This window comes from Rattus norvegicus, chromosome 13 (assembly GCF_021556685.1).
Source record: "Rattus norvegicus strain SHRSP/BbbUtx chromosome 13, alternate assembly SHRSP_T2T, whole genome shotgun sequence".
Taxonomy (NCBI): Eukaryota; Metazoa; Chordata; class Mammalia; order Rodentia; family Muridae; genus Rattus; species Rattus norvegicus.
The window spans coordinates 88,563,992-88,586,972 of NC_141546.1; the positions used below are offsets into that span (position 1 = coordinate 88,563,992).

The window sequence follows — 22,981 nt, forward strand, 5'->3', positions numbered from 1 at the left end:
AAACATCAGAGAGACTATTATATAATAGTTTCCTCCCAGATCAAAATCTTTCACCTTAGAGTAAAGCTTGCTAAGACAAAGGGTATTAAAAAGGATGCAGAATAGCAGGGTATTCTAAGAACGGGTGAAACCTCCCCCTGCCTGGAGGATCATTAAGGTCAAGAAGTGAACAATTCAGAGACTTCAGGAAGTCTCTGAAACCAGATATAATAGTGTCCTCTCTCCCCCAAAATGTATAGACTGTCAGGTATGTTGATAGGAACCCTAGGACAAGCTAAATATACCAGAAAAAGTAGAGATGAGCTAAGCTGCCTGGAAAAGGCTGGGAGCCACTGAACTTCCTGAGGAAAGTACTGTGTAGTGCATTGTACTGTCTGCAGGCTGTGAAGGATACTCCAGGTTTCTAGATCTTGTGAGCTGTTACTCATTTTGTGGTGGACTGGCAACATTGCTATCTTTGGGTCATTTCTGCTCCTATAAGTAATGCCTCATCAATATTCTTATAAAAACCACAATAAAAATAAATCCTTTTGGTTCACAAAGTTGGACTTGGGTTGAATCTCAACTTTGGCCTGGGCTGAGTAGACATTTATTCACATCTCCCCAGGAATACTGTTTCACAACATAGATATAGGACACTTCCAGCCCATTGTCACCCTTGTCTTCATTGCATAGCATTTCTAGATATATATAATATTATATATATTTCAATATATATGTATATATATGTATGTATTGAAAGTTTAGGTTTATGTAAGATACAATTCTCTGTGTTAGACTATTACAGAAAACACACTTTCATCCATAGTCTGTTTTGTGTTGTATCAGAACACTACAGGTAGCATGTTATAGAAGGAGAATAAATGTATTACTCAAGACTTCTGGAAGCCTGGAAATCCAAGCTCTGATCTTTGGTGTTTGATGAGGTTTGTTCTTTCTTTCTGTATCCTTGTTAATAGATATTGTGATGGTCAGAGGCTAAGCCAGGGGTTTCCAAAATCTTGCCCTTTTATTCAAAGCTTTGGGGTAAAAGCTCACACAGATTTGTATAGAAGCAGTAAAATGTTCTTCAAAGCAAATAACAGTCCAGATCAGAAAGCAATAATGTGAGGAGAGCAGCTGTGGGCCATATAGGTAAAGGTATTCCCGGGCTCCAGTTTTTGCTTGGAGTTTCTTTCAAGGAGTTCAAGAGGAGGAGTTGTTTTGCTGAAGGGATGTAACACAGGCAAGTCTTTATTTCAACAGATGGGCTTAGATCAGGTAGACATTTACTCCTTGTGCATGTGCCTTTCCACAGAGCAGTTTATTTTGATTATGTACACACAGGTATACATAGGAAGGAGGTGGTAAACAGGTATCCATCATAAAAGTTCACTTTAAAGACACTGTCTGAATGTACATTTACTCAAACTAGTCTAGGCTGGACCGAGCTATCTTGCACGGTATCAAGAAGTTTCTGTGACACGTTTGAATATAAGTAAGGTTTGAATGAAGGCATTCCCAAGGCCATTAATCATTTTCAAGGTTCACAGCATATATATATATATATATATATATATATATATACATATATATATATATATATATATATATATATGCAATCTGATGTGTGTGGGTCTCCATGCTGCCAATAGGTTTCTGGTGCAATGTTTGCAGTATGGTGTGTGTACACAGTAGTCGTGGATAATAATCTCTGGCTAGAAACTGCATTGTGAGTATAGGACGAGAAAAGTGGAGTTTTAAGGTACTAAACCGTAGTCTGTCTCACCCTCACATGCTGGAAGAACAAAGCTAAGCTAAACAACTAATACAAGGAAAACAAACACACAGAAGGTCCTCCCACAAATGCTTCCTAGTGACATTAATCTATTGATGAGAAGAGACTGTGAATTAAATGCATCCTATTAAATACAAATTCCCAGTATCATTAGAATTGGGAATAAGATATGGATTTACAGGATGAGAGAGGCACTCTTAGCTTTTGCCTCTTCCTGCCTATATTTCTATTGTCGAAGCCCTATCTGTGCTCCTTACCTCCATTTTATATCCCTGCCCCATTTGACTGTGACTATTGAATGTAAACCTGATAGAATCAGGAATCACTTGTGAGAATCCTTTGAGCATGTGCAAGGGGTTGGGGGCTTTCTAGACTGTGCTAAGGAATTTGCAAACACTCATCTTTTAAGTGTGGATGGTATTGTTGAATAGGGTCAGGTCCTTAACTGAAGAAAGTAAAGAAAGTGAAGAAAGGAGAGAGAGAGAGAGAGAGAGAGAGAGAGAGAGAGAGAGATCAACTCTAGAACTCACCTCTCTCTCTGCTTCCTCCTGCAGGTACATGACCAGCCACCTCACTTTTCTCCACCATTAATGCATGGGCAAAAATAAACCCATTGTTCCTTCAGTTGCTTTTGTCAAGTAAGTTTTCACAGCAGTGAGAGAATGCAATACTCTAGACAGGCCTCTCTGGGAATACTAATTTCTTAATTCCTTTGATTTCCCTTATCATAAGCCTTCTTCATTTTGCTTTAAAATTTTCCAGTGATTTTATTTCACTGTGGAATTGACGATGTGATTCTTTTCCGTTGAAAATAGTACACCCCACCCCAAACACCTCATGGGGGCAGGATTTTTTCCAAATGACTAAACTCTCCAGTACTCAGCATAAAGGTTTCGTCCTATACTCAGCATATTAATTTTGGAAACTACACTCAAGGCTGATTCAGGCTTCTCCAGCATCTTATTGATACCTTGACTTTTATGGGCAGAAAACACATAGTCTATTTGCTCCTGAATATGTTTTGTCATATTTGCAGTCTGCATTCTCTAGTTATATCTAGGAGTCACTAACTTTTTATTTTATAGCAATTCTCAAACAGTTCAAAGATCCTCTCAAAGGCACACTGCTTTATAGAAAACGCGTGTGTGTGTGTGTTTACGTTTTAAGTATAAAACTTACAAATCAATAATTATAGAAGTTATAGAAATAAAATATGAAATTTAGATCATAGAAAAATGTATAAAGAATCTAAGAAAGCACCGTTTCCTAAAATTAAGAGCTGGTTTTTAAAGGGCTGGTATTTCAACGGGCTACAAGCACATTTATTTTCTGTACTTGAGTCTTATCTCCGCAAACAGTATCACTGGCATCCAGGTTTTCAGAAGTATGGTTCCAGAGAGATTCTCATAACTGAATGTCAGTTGACTGGATTTCCTTCACATTCTGGCACTGATGACCTTAAAGAAGAAAACAATGAAGTCAGATCAGTCGAAATGCAGCCAGTTCTCAACTTTTCTTGCTGACTACTCACCTACTCCCATATGCCCTTTTCTCATTCTGATCTTAAATGCATCTCTGTCCTGCAGTCTTCTTAATTGTAAAATTAACTAGTCACTCCTACAGTTTGACATAGGTGGAAGGGCAGGGTGTGTTACAAAGGTACAGGGGGAAAGAAAATGCTGCAAGACCTCAGGTAAGGACTGAGTTGCAGAGTTTCATTGAACAGGGAGGTTGGGAAGAGGGAGAAAAAGGCTTTGTTGGTGCAGCTGCCAGTGGGGAAGGTTTGGAATTTTGGCTAATGACTGATGGTTTGGAGAACAATGGTAGTGTAACAGCATTTCTATGTGAATGAAGAAGTCATTACTTAGGTTTCTTTTGTTTAAATTATAATAGTGTTGTGTGTGTGTATATAAAAAGAATCCCACACAGATGTGCGTAAGTCTGACAAGGAGTGTGGATTTTAGCATCTTGTTGTTGTGGATTGCCCTGGTATTGTTTGTATTTTGATATTAACTCTGCTTCCTTAAGAGAGGCTGCCCTGACGAAGGAGTGGATCACATACTTAGGTGATTCCATGTAAACCTTCTCCCCATTTTAACTGGTCAAATAAAGGCTAGAGCCTGTGATAGGGCTGTGGAAGGGAAAGGTCGGGCTGGAGGTTTTAGAGCAGGGAAGAGAAGAAGGAGAGAGGCAGACAAAGAGAAAGAAGAGACAGAGGAAGACAGAGGAAAAGGAGGTGGAAGGAAGATGGAGCAGAATCACGTGGCCTGGAGAAGCCACGAATAGCAAGGGATCTCATAGCTGAGGAATAGAATAGTGTAGTGTAGATCTGCCCAATCTAGGTGTGCAGCTTATAAACAACATAAGTGAGTGGTGTGGTGTGGTGTGTTCTTTACACGGGCTTATTAGGGTTGGAGATTTACTGCAACACCTTGTCATCTGATTTGCTCAGGGCATCCTTTGGAAACTTATGATTTCTGCCCATGGTCCTCTGTAACAGAAAGTATTTGCATGTTATAAAGGGAGACCCCGAGGTTGTTTGAGCTTTAGTCTTTGATCAATTTGAAAAATCAGAGTCAGAATTTGAAACAAACTCCTTAATTTTCCTGTCAATTATTCCATCTGCTTTGATAAATGGGATAGTTATTTTTTAAAATCAATTAGTTAAACATATAACAATGTTTGAGTCTTTCTGAATTTGTTTTCCTTATTATGATTTAAAAACCTTATAAAAATAATGGAAGGAAGCTTATATGTTAAATGAGCAAACATTAATTTTCACCCTACCTATTGGATTTTCTATGTAATGCCAATAGTCAAGCTTTACTAGGGTATTAAAAAGTATAATATTCTTAGGAAGAATAGTGTTTCCTACAGCACGTACCTGCATATAACTGTGACTTACAGACTTCAGCTGCCATGAATCTTCAGTGGAAGTCAATTCAAAGCAGACAAGTCTAAGTTTACTGCCTCGTTCACACCTGATATTGGTGAGTCGTCCATGAACCACCACTTCCATTTTCCCTGTATCATCTTCAATTTCATAGTAAATGAAATTATTCCTCTCAGTTTTCTGAAAACAAAAATAAAAACAAAAACAAATTAACACTGAATCTTCTAGAACTTATGTCAAACTTGTCACATCTATGAGAAGCAAAATGTTGTCAACATAGACCTGTCCCCAACGAGGCAACTGTGGTTCTTAGTTCAACAAAACACGCAAAAACACAACAGAAGTAAACCACAAAACCCATCTGATTACCTTGCAGATTATGTAGGGACATCCAAGAGGTGTGAGAAAAAAGGCTACTTGTAGCTCATTGTGAGTTTGGGCGACATTATTATAAGCCCACTTTATTTAATTTATTTTAACTTTTATTGAAAATAAAGTTATTTTCACACAATATATTCTGATCATATCTTCCCTTTCCCCCACCGCCTCTCAGATACATCCCATCTTGACATCTCTATATCTTTCTCTCTCTTAAGAAAATGAACCAGCAATTAAAAAAGATAGACTAATAAGAATAAAACAAAACAAACTAACAGGAAAAATGAAACAAAGACATAGCCCAAGAAACAGATACACAGACAAATATACAAACAGCTATATAGACAGACAGATGCCTATGCACACGCATGCACACATACACATACATGCCCACATACGTGTGTACACATAGACATATGCACACACATATAAACACATGAACACACATGTACACACATACACACACAACTCCTTTAAAAATGGATAACATTTGCTCAGTGTACATTTTGATTCACTCTACTCCAAATCTCACAAAGGTTTAGTCACTACAGCATTTAGTTAGTTTCTATGTTTTAGTTTGTATCCCACTTAGTTTACTTATTGTGTAACCAAATGTACCAGCACAGCCGAAGACAGCATAGATAAAAAAGTAAAAAGCCATGACTGTATTCATATACATGGGATTAAGAAATCATACATTGAACAACAGTGAACAAGTATACAAATGAATTGGTATTATTGGCCCTTAATGAAACACTCCAAAGTTATAGAATTCTTTAAATTTCCCCACTTTCATTGTATCTACTTATAAACTCTGAAATTAAACTTTCCTGTTAAACCCCTCTTTCATTATTTAAGACAGTAGTCACATTATCTATCAAAAGATCTTGAAAGAAGAAAGAATATGAAAATGAGAACTCATTAAAGATATAATCCTGGCTTGTTGGACATGGCTTCACTCTGGGGCAGAATAATCTATTTGGTTTCTTAAACTCATCATTTCAAACTGTAGCAAGGCTAGGAGTTTATTCATAATTGAGTAAGGAAACTATCAAAGAAATAAAATCTAAAAAGAAAATGTGCTATAAACTAACAGTGTCTGGGACTAGGGTGGCTGTAGATGGACTGTCATAGCCAGGAAAATACCAAAGATTATTGATACATTTCTTTCTAAAGAATTCCTGGTGGTGCTTTGAGGAGAAGAATATTAAGAGACCATGGAAATCCCAAAAGTGAGGCAACCTTGCCTGGTCTCTTTCTGCTATGGAAGGCAATGATTTCCTGTGTTAAGCAAGTTGAGCAAATTAAAATTTAAAATTTCAGAGGGCAGAAGAAATTTTACAAATAATGCTATGGCTTACCTTAGTTACTACATAATCTCCATTCACAAATGTCCCTCTTGTTTGTGAGAAAAGATGAGAAATTTTCGGAGTTGCATTGGCTCTTTGCCTCAGTGTATTTGGGACAACCATCGTTTGGTTAATGTTCACATCAGACACACAGGAAGGTTTGTATATCTCCAGAAACCCGTTGCACCCAAAGTAATCAGATATGGCAATGATCTTTCTTGGGGTGAACTTGCTCTTTAGAGTTATTTCGAATACCTTCACCCTGAAGAATTCAGTCTCAGTAGCCACAGTGGCATGGAACATCATTTTGCCTTCTCTCATGTCATATATAAATGGTTCCGTTACTTTCAACACCATTACGTGTTTGGGACCTTGGTGGTGACCTTCTTCCCTAGAGGGCTCCCTTGGTACAGCTCTTCTCCTTGGTGTCTACATGGAATACACATGGCATAAAATTATATAGTTCAGACAGATCATAAGGAACAATCCCACTGAATAGAAAGGGTAACATATAATCAATGGTTGCCATTCTACAACCTAGCTTAAGGAAGAAATGTATATTTACCTAAATATTTACTTAAAATTAACCTAAATCACAACCCAGTGATTCCAGTCCATACAAATTATACCTGGTAGATTAAGGTATTATATTTGTACTTCTGGGGAATGAATCCAACGCCTTCAATGCTCTAGTAAAGTTTTCTATCTAGGAACATTTTGAAGATTTCAATTCAAAACATTTTCTAAGAAAAAAATTAGAACTTTTTTTTTTTGCAAATGGGTTAGGTAGACAGCCACAGGAAGATCATCTCAAACATTGTTAAGCAGCAAGGGTTCAGGCTAGAAGCTCTTTTTTTTGCCTAATAACAGGCATTGAAGAAAATCCTGGAACCAGACAAAAAGCATGACCACTTTGACCACCTCCTCAGTGTCCACCTCCATTTCTGTGTATCAGGAAAAAACGTTGAAATGGAGGTAACACTGAAGGACTGAAAGAGGAGGCATGTTGGCAAGTATAGCCAACCTGGGTATCAGCACAGGGAGGCGGGTATGAACTAGCGGCGCTCTCTATGGTTTGACCTAGAAATGTACACAGACTTCACCCTGTGGGTGGCAGGGTTTTGCTGTGATTCCTCATGAGTGTGTTCTACCATCAGGAGGTACATTTCCGGTATAATGAGCAGTAGTTCACAATATGGAAACAACACCTTGACAAAAACTGCAAAATGTAAAATTAAATCAAGTGTCTCACTATACTCCTTACAGAATTGGAAAGACTGGGTGATCACCGACTTAGACATTTTCTCAGTGGAGAAGAGCATACAGTGTATTTTACAGTTGAATTTAGGGAAGGGGTCAGTAACTATACACAATAAAACTTAGTGATTATTTGAATAAAAATAGCGTGTACATCTAGATTAACGAAGAAGCCTTCCAAGTTTGTGCTAATCAGGGTCATTATATTGTTAGAAGAGATCATTACCCTGGATGGACTACTGTATCTTGTTGCTGTTGATGAAGCTGCATGTGGAGCCAGGAGACTTCTGGGTGTTGTTGCTGAAGACATCGGAGATGCCTGGACTTTCCTGGATGCTTCTACTTTAGGAAGGGGAAGGGCCTTCCCAGTACTGGATGCTGCTTCTTGTATCAATTGAGTGGCGCACCCACTTCTGGACATTGTTGACGGAGGAACATAAAAAGCTTGGGCAGGAATGGATCCTGTTCCTGGATGAATTTGAGTAGCCTGGGCTCTGCTTCTATCTATTGACCTAGGTACCTGAGGAGCTGTAACACTACTGGGTGTTGCTGATGGAGATGCCTGAGAAGCCTGGAAATAATTGGGTATGTTTGGTATATATTCTCGAGGGGCCTGGACATTCTTGGATGCTTTTACTGTAGCAGAGTTATGAGCCTGACCATTACTAGATGTTCTCTGTGCGACAGAGATGCTTCTGGACGTGGTTGCTAGAGAATGAGGAACCTGCGCATTGTTGGATGCTGTTGCTGGAGGAGGCATCATTATGGGATGGGCTTTGCTTGTCAGTGTTGCTGAAGGCATTCTGGTATTTTGGACACTTCTGGTGGCTATTGCTTGCCTTTGAGGAGCCTCTGTGCTATTTGGTGCTGCTGGTGTAGGAAGGGGAAGGTCCTGGATGCTGCTGGATACTGTTATTGGAGACTTCTGAAGAGCACTGGAAGAGTGGAACACTGATTTTGAAGACGTAAGAGGGACCCCAACATTACTGAGTGCTGTTGTTGATGGTACATGAGGAACCTGGACACCACCAAACCGTGTAGAAGGCACATGAGAGTTCAGGTGGATGCTGGAGTCTGAGGCTGGGGACAATGGGGATTTCTGGCAAGGTGATGTTGGAGAGCATGGGGACGTCTTTAAATCCACGTGTGCTTCTAGAGGCTTATGGGAAGACTGACGTCTGCTAGGAGCAATGACTGGATGTCCTTCAAAAGTCTGGATTTCACTTGAAGCTGGGAAGTTGCTGGTTGTTGAAAATTCTACGAGCTGCTGTTTTTCCTGGAGACCCTTTGTCTTTATGATACTATGATTTTTGATGTTTGTGTTTTTCTGTTTCTAAAGGAAAATAGGATTGAGATATAATTTTTAGTCCTGCTTAATGGTCTTTAAAAACCAAACCAAGTACATCTTTTCTTTTTCCTTTCTGAAAAGAGAACCTTTACCCTGTCAGTTTTCTCCTGGGCTGAAGGAAGTATTTTAACCCATACATAGGGTTTTCTAACACTTAGCCCACTCCCTTCATATTCAATATTACAATTTCTCTTAAGCCAGTTATTGAATTGTCATTGGTCTGGAATGGAATCCTTGTTCAAAATATTGTCAGGAGCCATAATGGGACAAGCTAATAACTAGCAGGTGATCTTCCTGAGATGGCCTATTTCAGATTATTACATAATCTGTGACAGGTTGCTCTTATAAGGCAAGGCCATAGGAGAATTCATTTTAGGAAAGATCCCTGCTGTTAATATGCTTTTCCTGTTATTATTAAACATATATAACAATCATTAAGTAATAGTCCATCCCTTTTTGACTTCTTAAGTGTTAATGATGATCCTATAAGAATTACTAAAATTATATCAGTGATTAATTAAACTCTTTTATAGTGAGACTGCTTTTAGGTCCTCTTCTGATAGTCAAAACTTCAGTGAGAACTCGCCAGTCTCCCAAGTGCCACCAGTTAATTACTCTTAGATGGTAACTAAGACTTTCTCCTACTCAGAGCACATTCCAAGAGGTCGTAAAACAATTAACCAAAGGTCATAAAGAAGGAACTAATGATTTATTATAGGTGCTAGGACAGAAGATAAAATATTGACTAGGTTTATTTATACAAAACTTCACTAATAACTTAGTTCTGGTTTTAAACCTTCAGGGAACCTTTGGGGCTGTTACAGGTGATGGATTTTAGCCAGATAATTACTCCTAATGGACAAGCACGTAAACATCCTCTGTTGTAAACTTCTATTTCAATTTATGATTTGATTTTTTTTGTGTGTGAACTTGTGATAAACTTTTTAAAATGTGATCGTGTATTCTGAAAGATGTATAAGTACTGAGGACAAAGAGGAGAAAGAAGAAATTTTTCCTTTTCCCCTCCTGGAAGAATTTCTCCCTTTCCCCACTTAGGACCTTTCTGCTTTTCCCCTTAGGTAGCTTTCATAGGAAACTTTTTACAACTCAGTAATAAATGCTATAATCACTTTTCTAAGTATCCCTGTTCCTTACTGTGACTTCTGACTGGCAGGCTGAAAGTTAGAGCTGCACAGTTCCTGCTGAGTTACAACAAAGGCCACATTACTTCATCCCTGCTGTTAGACTACAGGTGTCAATCACTTAAATCAGTAGCTTTAAAGAGCAAGACAGTTTTTTAGGACATTTTAGAAGTTATCATCAGCATTTCAGTACCGTTAGAGAGCTGTTAAGTCCCAAGACCCTCAGATTTTAAAGCCATCACCAGAGTCCTACTCTGTGCACTGACCACTACCCCCTCTCTGGGCTGGGAGGCTCCTGGCAAAATATCTTAGAAAACTCACCAGATCTTATTCAATCTGGTTCAACTCCATGTTAACTTGTGGGAGGCTAGGCCTGTAGTAAAATTGGCTCATATTTCTGGACTTTCCTTCATGTAGACTTTCAAAATCATTAAATATTCAATCTTTGTTATATATTTCTCTTTAGCACACAGGGATCCTAGTCCCCACACGTTCAAATAATGTGAACGAAGTTGTGTGACAGATACCATAAAATAATGGACCACATAGATGAATTCTGGTATATGGGGATATAGCTCAGTTGACACAGTGCTGGAGTATGCCTGAAGCCTATCTGGACTCATTTAAACTTTGTTTAGATCCTTAAAATGATCATCATTCCAGTTAAATGAAACTATGTGTGTGGGTGTGGGAAACACTTGTACTTTGGGCAACAGATTAAGTTAGGGTCTTCATTATACTCTTCTAATCTTAGAATTATAATACTATAATAATTATAAATTTAGCTTTAATATGAAAGTACATTAGTATGAAAATAGGTCCAGATAACTGTAATAGCCACTTTTACTGGTTTCTTTGTATGTTTTTGATCACATAGAGTACTCAATACAGTTGTACCATGTAACAAAATGAGGTTTGTGTAAATGGCAGCCAGGCTCTCAAAAAGTATACCTGATAAAGGACACTATCTTTAAATACATACATTATTAGGAGATGTTCTTTCACTGTTAACGTCATTGTAATTATATTAAGAAGTCTTCAAGATGGTAACAGGAAGCCATTCCCTTTGATGAGGAATGGCAGGGAAAGTTTGGGATATGCCTGGGAGGGATCTGGAGCTGACCCTCAGCAGAAGTGACCATTACAGTTACAGAGCATTTGGTCAGTAGTGGACAGGAATAAAGACTTCCCAAACAGGGAAATATCATGTGTCAAAATATCTCCTGAGTAGAACACAGAATGCTGAAATAACCTCCAAACTTGGGTCACCAGCAAAGGGGAAAGGGCTGAGAAGAAATCAGGCTTGATACCCTCTCGAATCTCTGTCTGTCTCCCCTATTCTTTCTTCTGATCCCAAAGCAGAGAGTTGGTTGACAACATTAGAAATCCTTTTGTAGTGTTTGTACCAGTTTGTAATCCCACCAACAATGGAGGAGTGTTCCTCTTTCTCTACGTTCTCGCCAGCATCTACTGTCATCTGAACTTTTGAATCTTAGCCATTTGGACTGGTGTGAGGTGGAATCTCCAGGGGTGTTTTGATTTGCATTTCCCTGATGACTAAGGATGTTGAACATTTCTTTAAGTGCTTTTCAGCCATTTGAGATTGCTCAGTGGAAATCAGTCTGGTGGTTCCTCAGAAAACTGGAAATAGTGTATCTGACAACCCAGCTATACCTCTTCTAGGCATATACCCAAAAGATGCTCCAACATATAACAAGGATACATGCTCCACTATGTTCATAGCAGCCTTATTTATAATAGTCAGAAGCTGGAAACAACCCAGATGTCATTCAACAGAGGAATGGATACAGAAAATGTGGTACATCTACACAATGGAGTGCTACTCAGCTATTAAAAACAATGATTTCATGAAATTCATAGGCAAATGGATGGGACTTGAAAATATCATCTTGAGTGAGGTAACCCAGTCACAAAGGAACACACATGGCATGTACTCTCTGATAAATGGATACTAGCCAAAAAGAAGCTCAGAATACACATAACTCATAGACCATATGAAATCCAAGAAGAAAGAAGAACACACCAAAGTTTGGATGCTACAATCCTACTCAGTTGGGGGAAGAGAATAATCTCAGAAGTAGAGGGAGAGAGGGATCTGAGAGAGAGAGGGGGGGGAGGGAAAATGGGAGCAGTTCAGATATGGGAGGAGATGGGGGAGAAGTACAGAGGGTCAGGAAATTGAAAGTAGGTGTGTAGCAGTGGGGGAGGGGGTACTAGGGATGGTCCCTAGAAACTCCCAGATGCCAAGGACCCAACAGGGAGGACATTAGCTGAAATATTCAATGAAGGGGAGAGAGAACCTGTAGAGACCATATTCAGTGGATAAGTGCAGCTCCCACTTGAGGGATGGGGCTACCCTCCCACCTCAAAAGTGCTAATCTAGAATTCTTCCTGTCAAAAGAAAATGCAGGGACAAAGAGTGGAGCAGAAACTGAAGAAAAGGCCATCTAGAGACTGCCCCACTTAGGGATTCATTTCATCTGCTGCTACCCAGACAACAGTTTGGGAAGGGACAAGCATTGGGAATAGGAAAGTGATACCTTGCTTGAGGAAATGCTGGGTGGTGTTGGTGGAGGCTTATGAGGGGTCTGGAGACAATCTTCATCGTTTTTTATATCAGTTCCTGAACGTTCTGGAAGCTGAGTCTGCTCCTGAGCAAGCTTCTTCTTCTTTCCATCTTCAGTTTTTGTGTTTTGTTTTCTCTTTTTCTGAAAGAACAACAGTGCCTTTCTCTCTAGATTCTCTCCTGTGTTGGAAATTGAACTCCAAGCCTTATACACACTAAGTTGTGCTTTTCTATAGTTTTATCTTCAGACCTTAGGCATGTCTTTTAAATTAAATGAAGCATATTATTTTCAAGATTATAAAAATTTTTGCTTTTGTTAATGAATTCTAATTATATTTGTTTTATTGTGTGCATACCTCATTCTTAACAGATGAATTGCATTGTGCAATGGTTTGAATAAGAAGGGCCCCATAAAGACATAGATTTGAATGTCCACCATTCATGAAACTTGAAAGTAAGTTAGTATGCAAATAGGTCCACATAACTGTCATGGCCACTTTTACTGGTTTCTTTTTTATGTTTTTGATCCTTCAAGGTACAACTTTTCTAAAATGCAGCCATTGCTGTGAAGCTGATGCCACTCAAGCCCAAACTGTCCTTAACTGTCGCCAATTTTCTTGGACTGTATACATTTCTAATTATATTGTTGTCACCATTTATGAACACGGAGAATTAGATATGCCTAAGGATTTCAATTCATGCTAAATAACAGGACTGTCAGTTAAAAGAATTGAACATTGATCACATAGAATGTTCAATATAATTGTTCCATGTAACAAAATGAGATTTGTGTAAATTTGATAAAGGGTGATATCTTTAAATACATACATTATTAGGAGATGTTCTTTCACTGTTATCTTCATTGTAATTATATTAAGAAGTCTTCAAGATGGTAATAGGAAGCCATTCCCCTTGATGAGGAATGGCAGGGAGAGTTTGGGATATACCTGGGAGGGATCTGGAGCTGACCCTCAGCAGAAGTGACCATTACAGTTACAGAGCATTTGGTCAGTTGTGGACAGGAATAAAGACTTCCCAAACAGGGAAATATCATGTGTCAAAATACCTCCTGAGTAGAACACAGAATGTTGAAAATAACCTCAAAAGTTGGATCACCAGCAAAAGGGAAAAAGGCTGAGAAGAAACTAAACAGTGGTGGGTCGATACGCTCTTGTGTCTCTTTCTGTCTCCCCTACAGTTTCTTCTGAGCCCAAAGCAGAGAATCCTTTCATAAATACTCATCTTTTCAATACCAACTGAGGCTGTGTTCTGTGATTAGATATCTTAATGTGTTATTTAATAAAATGAGGAAAGTCTTTGGAGTAGGGTATTAGTGAAAAGTTTTTCCAAGATTGTAGCGAGCACAGTGATACGTTTTGGGAAGGGACAAGCACTGAGAATAGGAAAGTGATACCATGTTTGAGGAAACGCCGGGTGGTGTCGGTGGAGGCTTATGAGGGGTCTGGAGACAATCTTCATCGTTTTTCATATCAGTTCCTGAACATTCTGGAAGCTGAGTCTGCTCCTGGGCGAGCGTCTTCTTCTTTCCACCTTCAGTTTTTGTGTTTTGTTTTCTCTCTTTCTGAAAGACAATAGAGGAAGAAAAAGACAAAATTGCCTTTCTCTCTAGATTCTCTCATGTGTTGGAAAGTGAACGCCAAGCCTTCTACACACTAAGTTGTGCTTTTCTGTAGTTTTATCTTCAGGCCTTAGGCATGTCTCTAAAATTAAACAAAGCACAATACTTTCTAGACCATAAGAATCTTTGCTTTTATTAATGAATTCTAATTATATTTGTTTCATGGTGCACACACCTCACTCTTAACAGATGAATTGTATTGTGTGCTGGTTTGAATAAGAAGGGCCCCCGGAAACTCATAGATTTGAATCGTTGTCTAACAGGGAGTGTCTTAGGAAGTGTCCTGTGGTTGGGTTGTTGTGAGTTTATGGAGGAAGTGGGTTAGTGGGGGTGGGCTTTGAGGTTTCAAATGCTCAAGCCAAGCTGAGTGTTACTCTTTGTTCCTGTTGTATGTGGGTATATCAAACTCTCAGCTCCTCTCCAGCACTATGCCTGCATTCTGCCATGCTTCTTACTGTGGCAGTAATGGCCTCAACCTCTGAAGATAAGCCAGCCCCAATGAAATGTGTTCTTTTATAAGAGTGAACCTAGTCAGTTTCTACTCACAGCAGTAGAAACTGTAATCAAGAGATTTAGGATTGCCTCATAGCGTAGTATAAACATTGCACTAATGTCACTCTACTTATCCCCATGGTGACAGAAGAACATCAGGTGTAGAATGACAAAAGTTCATATTTTAGGTTTCGTCATTTCAGAAGCCACATCCCAAAGCAGACACTTTTCAGCAAGTGTCTTTGAAAAGTAACCGTAGTGATTTTATGCCTGCATCATTGAGGGTTATGCTGCACAAGTTGGACCACACAGCAAATCTGAAACTAAATGAGTTAGAACTTGGAACTCTGTTCTCACTAGGGCCTTAGACTAGATAGAGTACTAAATATTCCTAAAGAATTAACGAGGAGTAGAAACTTCTTGTGAGAGATTAGCCACCTTACCTTTGAAGATGGTTTATTTTTGTTTGATTCAGAAGTACTGGGTTCATCTTGCTTTCTTTTTTTCACAGCCGTTTTGCCTTTTTTTTTATTTTTCTTTTGAACTGTAGGGATAGGGAAAACACACCAAACCCAGGGAAATGGTTATAACAGCTGAAGTTCATTCGGAACTACTTATTTCCTTTTCCTAAAGTAAAATTAAATTGATATTCCATTTATGTTCATTAATGGTTTTAAGAAAGACTGTCATTTCAAGAACTATTTGGTCTCTTCCTGTATCTATGTGTTTACTTTCTTCTGCCTCTCTCAGGCAGAAGGCAGCTCAGAGTACTATGTCAGGTACAGGCTCTGCCTTGAAGAATCTTTGCCCTTCTCAGGTACAGCATACATAGCCTCTCCATTCTGGGAACGTCTGTTTATATCAAATCCCACCAAGTTCTAACCCTCTTATTACCACAGACTGACTTAAAGAACCTGAAATTTTTATGATAATAACAGTAGGTAACCTTCTAAGGAGGATCATTCAAAACTATAGCAAAAGAGAAATTATGACTTGATGTATCAAGGTAGTGACATTGGATTTGGATTTCTTATATTTTGAGTTTACATTTTTCTGTGTAACTCGGGGTGTTCTCAAACTGTGGGTTTCCCTGCCTTAGCATCCTTATGCTAACTGCTAGGGTTCAGAGCAATATACCAGCATACCTATTATATTCTAAACCCAGTGACTTACTTTATGAAGAGAAACTTCTTCACTAACATCCAACCTAACATCTCTAAGATACAGGCTTCTACTTAAATATTAGATCATATTTCTCACCAGAAAAGAGGTTAACGAAGGAGTAAGGTTGTTAATTGAGTATTAAATTTATTTTATTTAAATGACTCTTTCAAGTTTTACTTTATTTTATAGTTTTTCTTCTGTGTTCTACTCTAACCCAACCATTGCTCCCTATTTTATTTATCTCCCGGTAAATAAAATACAAAGGATGCCTATCCTGAAATACATCAGATTTATTTGTAAGAAAGGATTTTGTATCAGACTTGTAGATATTCCAAATGTTTCAACCCCTATAGTTCCCAAGGTACAGAACAGAAATGGGACATCAGCTGTGATCACTGCAGGGAGCTAGCAAGTTTGGGGAGGGTGGAGAAAGTGTGGGCACTCATTCACAGTGCTCACTGTTACCTTTTGCCTTCTCTCTTTTAAGATTGTCAGTGAGCTCTTTAAGCTCTTCTATGCTCTCACACACTTCTATCAATTTGCTTAGTCCAGCATCTTGGGGGAACTTGTCCTCCAACAGGTCAGCCAGTTGAATCCTGTCATAATCATCTTGCATTTTTTTAGTTAGGTTTAGTTCTTTTCTTAGTAAGGACTTGATGGTTCTAAATGCATAGTCCTTCATATCCTCTAATCCTTTTATAAGAACAATTTCCTTGTATTCATTCACCATTTTGCAAATTATAGATGAGCCTAAAAAACAAAAATAAGACACAGAGTTACAAACATACACAGATGTTTTCAAGACAGGATACTCTCATGTGAGTGAATGATCATTAATAATGTTGTCCATAATCATGAGAGATAAAGAGAGTTAAAGACAATGTACACCACTATACAAAATGTATGTAGAACTTCTGTTTTAAGAAACAAGTCTAGGAAAAATTCCCCCATTAACCATTAAGTGACTTCAGTCATTGGTAGTTGTGGCGAGAGAAAGGTGTTGAATCTGTAATTATTGTAGTGTTTAAAATACAGGTTATGAGTGCTAAAATACTTTTCCCATTCTTTCTTTGTGTTGAAGCAACTGAATTAACAATGGCTGAAGTCTCATGGCCCATGCTGAGGCACTGACCCTTGTCTACTAGGCTTTATTCTAAGCACCTCTCATTAGAATTCTGTCTCCCCTGGGCTTGGATTGTGCTCGCTGGATCCTTTCTGTTCATATTACTGTCAATTTCCCAAACATCTGCATACTTTTCAGAGTCCCACTGTAGAAATCTGTTAATAGTTTCTTCACTTCATCCTTTCAAGCTTGCCTTATAGATTCTTTCTCTTTCATAGACACCATTTTCTACTACAAATCATCTTTAATTTTTCTCAAATTTTTAATCATTTCCTAATTTATTAAAGGCATTCCTTCACCCTAAAATATATCAGAAGCCCTTGATTAATCTGCCATTATGTTTCTTTTTATTCCTGAGATCATATAAAGCATTCCATTATATATATATATATATGTATATATATATATATATATATATATATATATATAATCCCCCCAAATCTTATAAGCTATTGCCAATGCTCTGAGTATCCTTCCATAACCTGATATAGACACCACATACTTGAGTCATAGAATATGGGGTTATCAGCTTATACTGACCCAGAAGTTGCATTCCTACTATATACACTATGTTATGTGCACTATGCAGAGAAAAGTAATCACCAATCTTACCCTTCCACTCAGAAATACTTCAAAAAGAGGGGGAAATATTCTAGTAGGCAGGGGTGTGGTAGATGACTACAGGAACACATCGTTTGTCAGACTCAGCTGGGAAGCGGCACATATCAGCTGCAAACAGTTGTGAAGCATCGGGACACTTACACAGTTTTTATGCCAGACAAAAATCACAGCCTGAAGTGAAGAGGGGAGGGGCCACTGGACACAGAGTCCCATAACCACCAAGGAAGTTTTGACACTTGATAGCTACTGAGAGAGGGAGAACCTCCAGGGATGGTAGGATGTAGGATGATGTCATTGTACAGATGAAGGCTGGTACAGGACAGAACGAGGCCTCTGCTTGGACGAGAAGGAAGGATGGGTAGGAGAAAAGTTTTAGAGGAGGAGGAGACTGGAGAGAAGAGAGGAGGAGCAGCCGAGAGAACATGGAAGCAGATGTTAAAATTTCTTTCTGCATATTCACAGGTTGTTATGAATATTTTGAAGGGATGGATGTGTACAGGATTTTGTGTATCTAGATGAGCCAACTGTATCTTATCTAGGTGGCCAATTATAGTTTATCCATTGGATCAGCGGTTATTGTGTTGTGTGTTCTTTAATTGAGTTCAAGAGAGTGTGTGTTGCTGCACACTCTGGGCCGCCACAGAATTGGGATGCGTATGTCTGGCACGGTGGCAACCTGGCTTGGAAACTAGATGGGCAGAAAGATTGCTGCCAGCCTCAGAGAGAAGTCATCGGCAGGTGATAAGGGATGGAGCTTAGCAGTGAGACACTTTGTTGACTGAGATAAAGATACCCCATAGATGCCATGTGGCCCTGTGGTGCTGGCACTAGCGTGGGATAAAAGTAACTTTTTTAATTTTACTGCAACAGAAACTGTCCTTGCTGGGTTTAAAAAGTAAAATGAAATACAAAGTTGGGTGGGTAGGGAAGGCAGTATGAACCTCGAAGAGATTTCGGAAGGGGGTGGCGGGTGAACATGAGTAAAATACACCGTGTGAAGTTCTCAGAGAACTAAAAACAACAGAGAAGGAAAGAAAATGCAGTTCTTCTAAAATGAGAAATGCAAACTTGATTAGGCATTCCGATACTTTATGATGAAGACCTGATTAAAAAAAACAAAAGTTGAAATAGGAAGTACATCAACATGGTTGAGGGACAGAGGAAGGGAGGTGTAAGACACATCCTAAGTGAAATAACAGCAGCAGAAGCAAAACAAAACTTTGCTGATTACCAGCCTACGTGGAGGACCTGACTAATCTAATGGCCTTGTCTGCCAAATGTTATTTAAGAAACGAAACCCCCCACCCCAAATAAAACCACCACCACCACCACCACCACCACCACCACCACCACCACCACCACCACCAACAACAACAACAACAACAACAACAACAAAACAAAAAGAGAGAGAGAGAGAGAGAGAAAGAAATGTATGTATAGGTTGTTAATAAAACATTCCCTAACAGTGGAAAAACCCAAAATTAGTTAGAAGCAAAAGAACATCCTGAGTGGAGCTTTAATAGAACCGAAGGCAAAAACTATTATGAAATACCATAGAATGATAAACCTTCCCATCCTAGAAGAATTTAATAGTTTTAACTATGGATTTATCTGCTAATAATAGTGCATGTTCTTCGTTATTATTTGTTCCTTCACAGCGCTGTTGAAGCATGAGATTATACTTTCACACAAGTCAACATATCCACGCACACACTTCTACATCATACTCATTCAATATCGTGAGAACATACACATATCTACACATCTGTAAATTTGAAAAAAAATGAAAAGGACAACCTACAGTTTTATGGTCAATACAGCAGTGTGTCCATTACTAAGTGAGTAAGGGAAAAACATCTGTAAAAATCTAGAAAGTTGGAGCAACATAATTGATAAACTTAGCAAGATCGGCCTAACTCAGATGCAACTCCCCAAGTGACATTTAAATTACAAAGTTTGAGTACACATGAAGTCCTATGCCGGGGGACACAGAAAGCATTCAAAATATCCTAAAAGTAGACAACAGAAGTGTATTTCTATTTAAGTGACCTTTATATTCCCTACATCTTATGACAACAAAATAAAAACAAAAAAATAAATAAATAGAATATTGCCTATAACAAAGAACAACTTTCACAATGACAGAAAGTTTCTTCCAGTGACTAAACACTCCCTCTTTTTTGAAGGAGAGCGAAAGAAAATGTTAAATTCGCACATTGAATCGGGATGTATTTGTGAATCTTGGGGAAATTTTACTGTGCATGTCCACTGGTTCTCATGCTGTCTAAGATTAAGACTGGATAATGAAGCTCCATGTTCAAATGCATTTTTCACTGAGTATTATATCATGGTACTTTTTCATATCATTAACCTGTCTTTTACTCAGTCACTCGCCCCAACCGCCAGTTTCCCGCGCACCCTCCAGCCCGGGCTCCGGAAGCCTTCTCGTTTTCCATTTATTGATACTTATACTTAGGAAGCTAACTTTCTAATCGGCACTAATCAAAATTCACGGTTTCTTAGTCAAGCCCCAGACATGGGGAAAGAAAGATGCGGCCGTCCTTTTGAATGTGGCATCAGAACCCAGCTGCAGCAGGTTCACTGCCCGGCCTATGTGCCTGCCTCAGTCACCTCCGAGAAGAACCACGCTGATCCCCTGTGTTCTTGTGGGTTTCAGAAGCTATCTTTTCTTTTTTTGACAAGGGAAAGACTTACCTGCCTGGAAATTCCTCAGCAATGTCCAGTTTATAAATCTTCAGCAAGGCAGGAAATGGGCTTATCTGTTTTGAATAGGAAGAGAAATAACTCAAAAAAGTACACAGGAGTGCGTTGCAATTTCATTAAATGCTGAGAAAATGTAGGGTTTACAAAGTAACAGGGGGGGACAAGAGAAACTGGTTGAAGTAAGTTCCTCACTTGAGCAGGGAGGGTCGTCCTTAGAGTGAGTTTGTAGTCTTCCTGGGTAGAGTCTTGATGAAACTGGACTCCTCCCAGCAGTGTACATAGCTTTCGATTTCCCCAGCTCTTGACAGAGAAAGCGTTATTTCCTGTTATTAAGGTAATCTCCAGGAAGAAGCACAGTGCTGCGACCACGACAGGTACAGAGAGTAAGCGAGAGAAAGTTAGCTTTTCTTTACTCAGTTATTCTTCTTACAAATATAAACCAATACAAATTCCAACACTGAGTGTTTCCTCTCCAAGAGACTTACAGGTGTGGCACTAGGAATCTTATTCCCATCTGAATGAAGATGAATCACAAAGAGATACAAAGGAGTCACTCAGCCATTTTGCCCTTCTTGCTTGTCCAGAATGAAAGCAGTCAGAGTTGAGCTCCATTGTTGTTCCTTGATTTTGACATAGCCGGCAAGCTTAGCTGTAATACATTAGTTTCATGCCTGCCAGCTTGCTAGATACAAAAGCAGCTTGACTGTAGAGAGAGAAAAAATAATTTGACTGAGAAAGAAAGTCAAGTTGACCACATTCTGAAGCTATTATTATTATTATTATTATTAATTATTATTATTATTTCTTCAACCATAGACTTCAACCAAAACCAAGCAAGAGAGAGGGCCAACTTGAAAAAGAAAAAGAGTTGGAAAAAGGTTGAGCCCCCTACAGCCCTCCCTGTACCTGCTTATGAGCTCATTATGATTTTCTGCCTGTAGAAACTGACCCTGGAAAACAGCTCGTGAGTCTGAGCTAAGCCCATGACCAATCAGTCTTGGTGTGTGTTCAATAAATCAGCCCCGTTTAACTGAGATCAGTGTCTGAGTGCTTTGTGCTTTGATTCCAAGACCTTAGCAGTACTTCCTTGAACATTTCCTCAATAGGGAAATGTCTGTGATGAATCACTTTTGGTTTAAGCACTTTCCAAAGCATTCATTCATTTATTAATGGTTCCCAGGCCATATCTTCCCAGAGCATAGTGTTATAAGAAACATGTAACTGCAACCTCAACTAAGTAAAAAGCAATTGGGCAGTAACTGCCCTCTGTGCTGTACTGTAGCTTTAAGTGATTAAGAAAATGACCCCTTAGCCCTTCTTAATGGGAAAACACAGCAGATTGTGGGCTATACAGTGCCAGCAGATGAAGCCTTGGAAACTTGCAGAGAGGCTCTGCAGGTCTGGTAGCTTCAGAGCTTAAAACAATGGTTGTCTGACTGGTTTGTCCTTTGCGGGATAGTGAATGGTGTCTGCACTATTGTTATTCTGAGACACCAGGGAAACTGATACCAACTTTTGGATGCTGGTTGGGAGGTTTAAACTTAATATAAAGTCCGATACCATGGATGTGATTGGATAGAAATCATCAATGTTTGTGTCCCAAGTGCAGGTGTTTGTCTTGTATCTTTTTATTTGACAACCCATGAGATTGGACTCATGTCTTCTGATAACTTCTACAGGTTCTTTTATTGTTTTAAAGTTTTCATTGTGCGAATCTTTCCCTTCATCGGCCACTCTCATTCCAAGATGGTGTATGTTTTTAGGCTTTTAAAAATTGGATGGTTTACTTACTTTTCTTCTTGGCATGTTTGTCATTTTTTCTATAGGAAATCTAGTGAGGTTTGTGTGCTAATTTTGTATCCTACTTGCTGAAAATGTTTATCAGCTATGGGAAATTTTGGTGAGGTCTTTAGGACTTTTTATAGAGAGAATCATATTGTCTGAAAATAAGGATAGTTTTGATTCTTTTTTTTAAATTTAAAATAGTTCTTTTCACTTAATTTTATTTTGTTTTAAGCCCAGTGGTATTTGGCTTTATTCTAGGTCCCTGAACTATTGAGTCTTTGGTTCTAGGTCACCCAAGCAGTGTTCTAGCTCATGGAGTGGCTCTTAATTCAATCCAGATATTAGTTGGATGTTCCTTGCGCTCTGTACCACCATAGCATTGACATATGTGCAGGCTGGACCCGTCTGTAGAGCAAAGGGTTCATGGATACTTATATTTGGTGCTAATATCTCCCTTTTAGTACTGTGCAGAGTGCCTACCAGGGCCATAGATGCTGGAATGTAGTGGCGAAGACTCCATGCAGGCATCCAATTGACTTTTCCATACTCATTTCATTGTGTAGGTATTGCCTTCAACAGTGGGGCCTTGTTGTCAGTTTAGAAGAGCAACAAACCTGGCAACAGCTGGGGTTGGGTGGAGCTTCTCATGGGACCCCTTTGGCTGACAACTCAATTAGATGTAACAGAGAGGTCCATACTGGA

The 22,981-nt window shown here is 39.0% G+C and overlaps 1 protein-coding gene across 4 annotated transcripts; it reads right to left on the minus strand.

Moving 5' to 3' along the window:
* Positions 1-984: 984 nt before the first annotated feature.
* Positions 985-21,440, minus strand: LOC148001820 (interferon-activable protein 203-like). 4 transcript variants are annotated; one of them, XM_087581893.1, is made up of 13 exons: positions 21,401-21,440; positions 20,980-21,197; positions 20,687-20,833; positions 20,486-20,550; positions 19,572-19,604; positions 16,492-16,776; positions 15,306-15,406; positions 14,146-14,313; positions 12,706-12,873; positions 7,881-8,987; positions 6,410-6,826; positions 4,662-4,850; positions 985-3,234 (listed from the first exon to the last, which is right to left on the minus strand). In XM_087581893.1, the coding sequence occupies exons 6-13, from the start codon at positions 16,754-16,756 to the stop codon at positions 3,214-3,216; spliced, it is 2,436 nt and encodes an 811-aa protein (XP_087438019.1). In that variant the 5' UTR covers positions 16,757-16,776; positions 19,572-19,604; positions 20,486-20,550; positions 20,687-20,833; positions 20,980-21,197; positions 21,401-21,440; the 3' UTR covers positions 985-3,213. The 4 variants fall into 4 exon arrangements, with proteins under 4 accessions (XP_087438019.1, XP_087438018.1, XP_087438020.1 ...); XM_087581892.1 differs by lacking the exons at positions 19,572-19,604; positions 20,980-21,197; positions 21,401-21,440 and having other exon boundaries at positions 20,486-20,770; XM_087581894.1 differs by lacking the exons at positions 7,881-8,987; positions 12,706-12,873; positions 19,572-19,604; positions 20,980-21,197; positions 21,401-21,440 and having other exon boundaries at positions 20,486-20,770.
* Between the last annotated feature and the right edge of the window lie 1,541 nt (positions 21,441-22,981).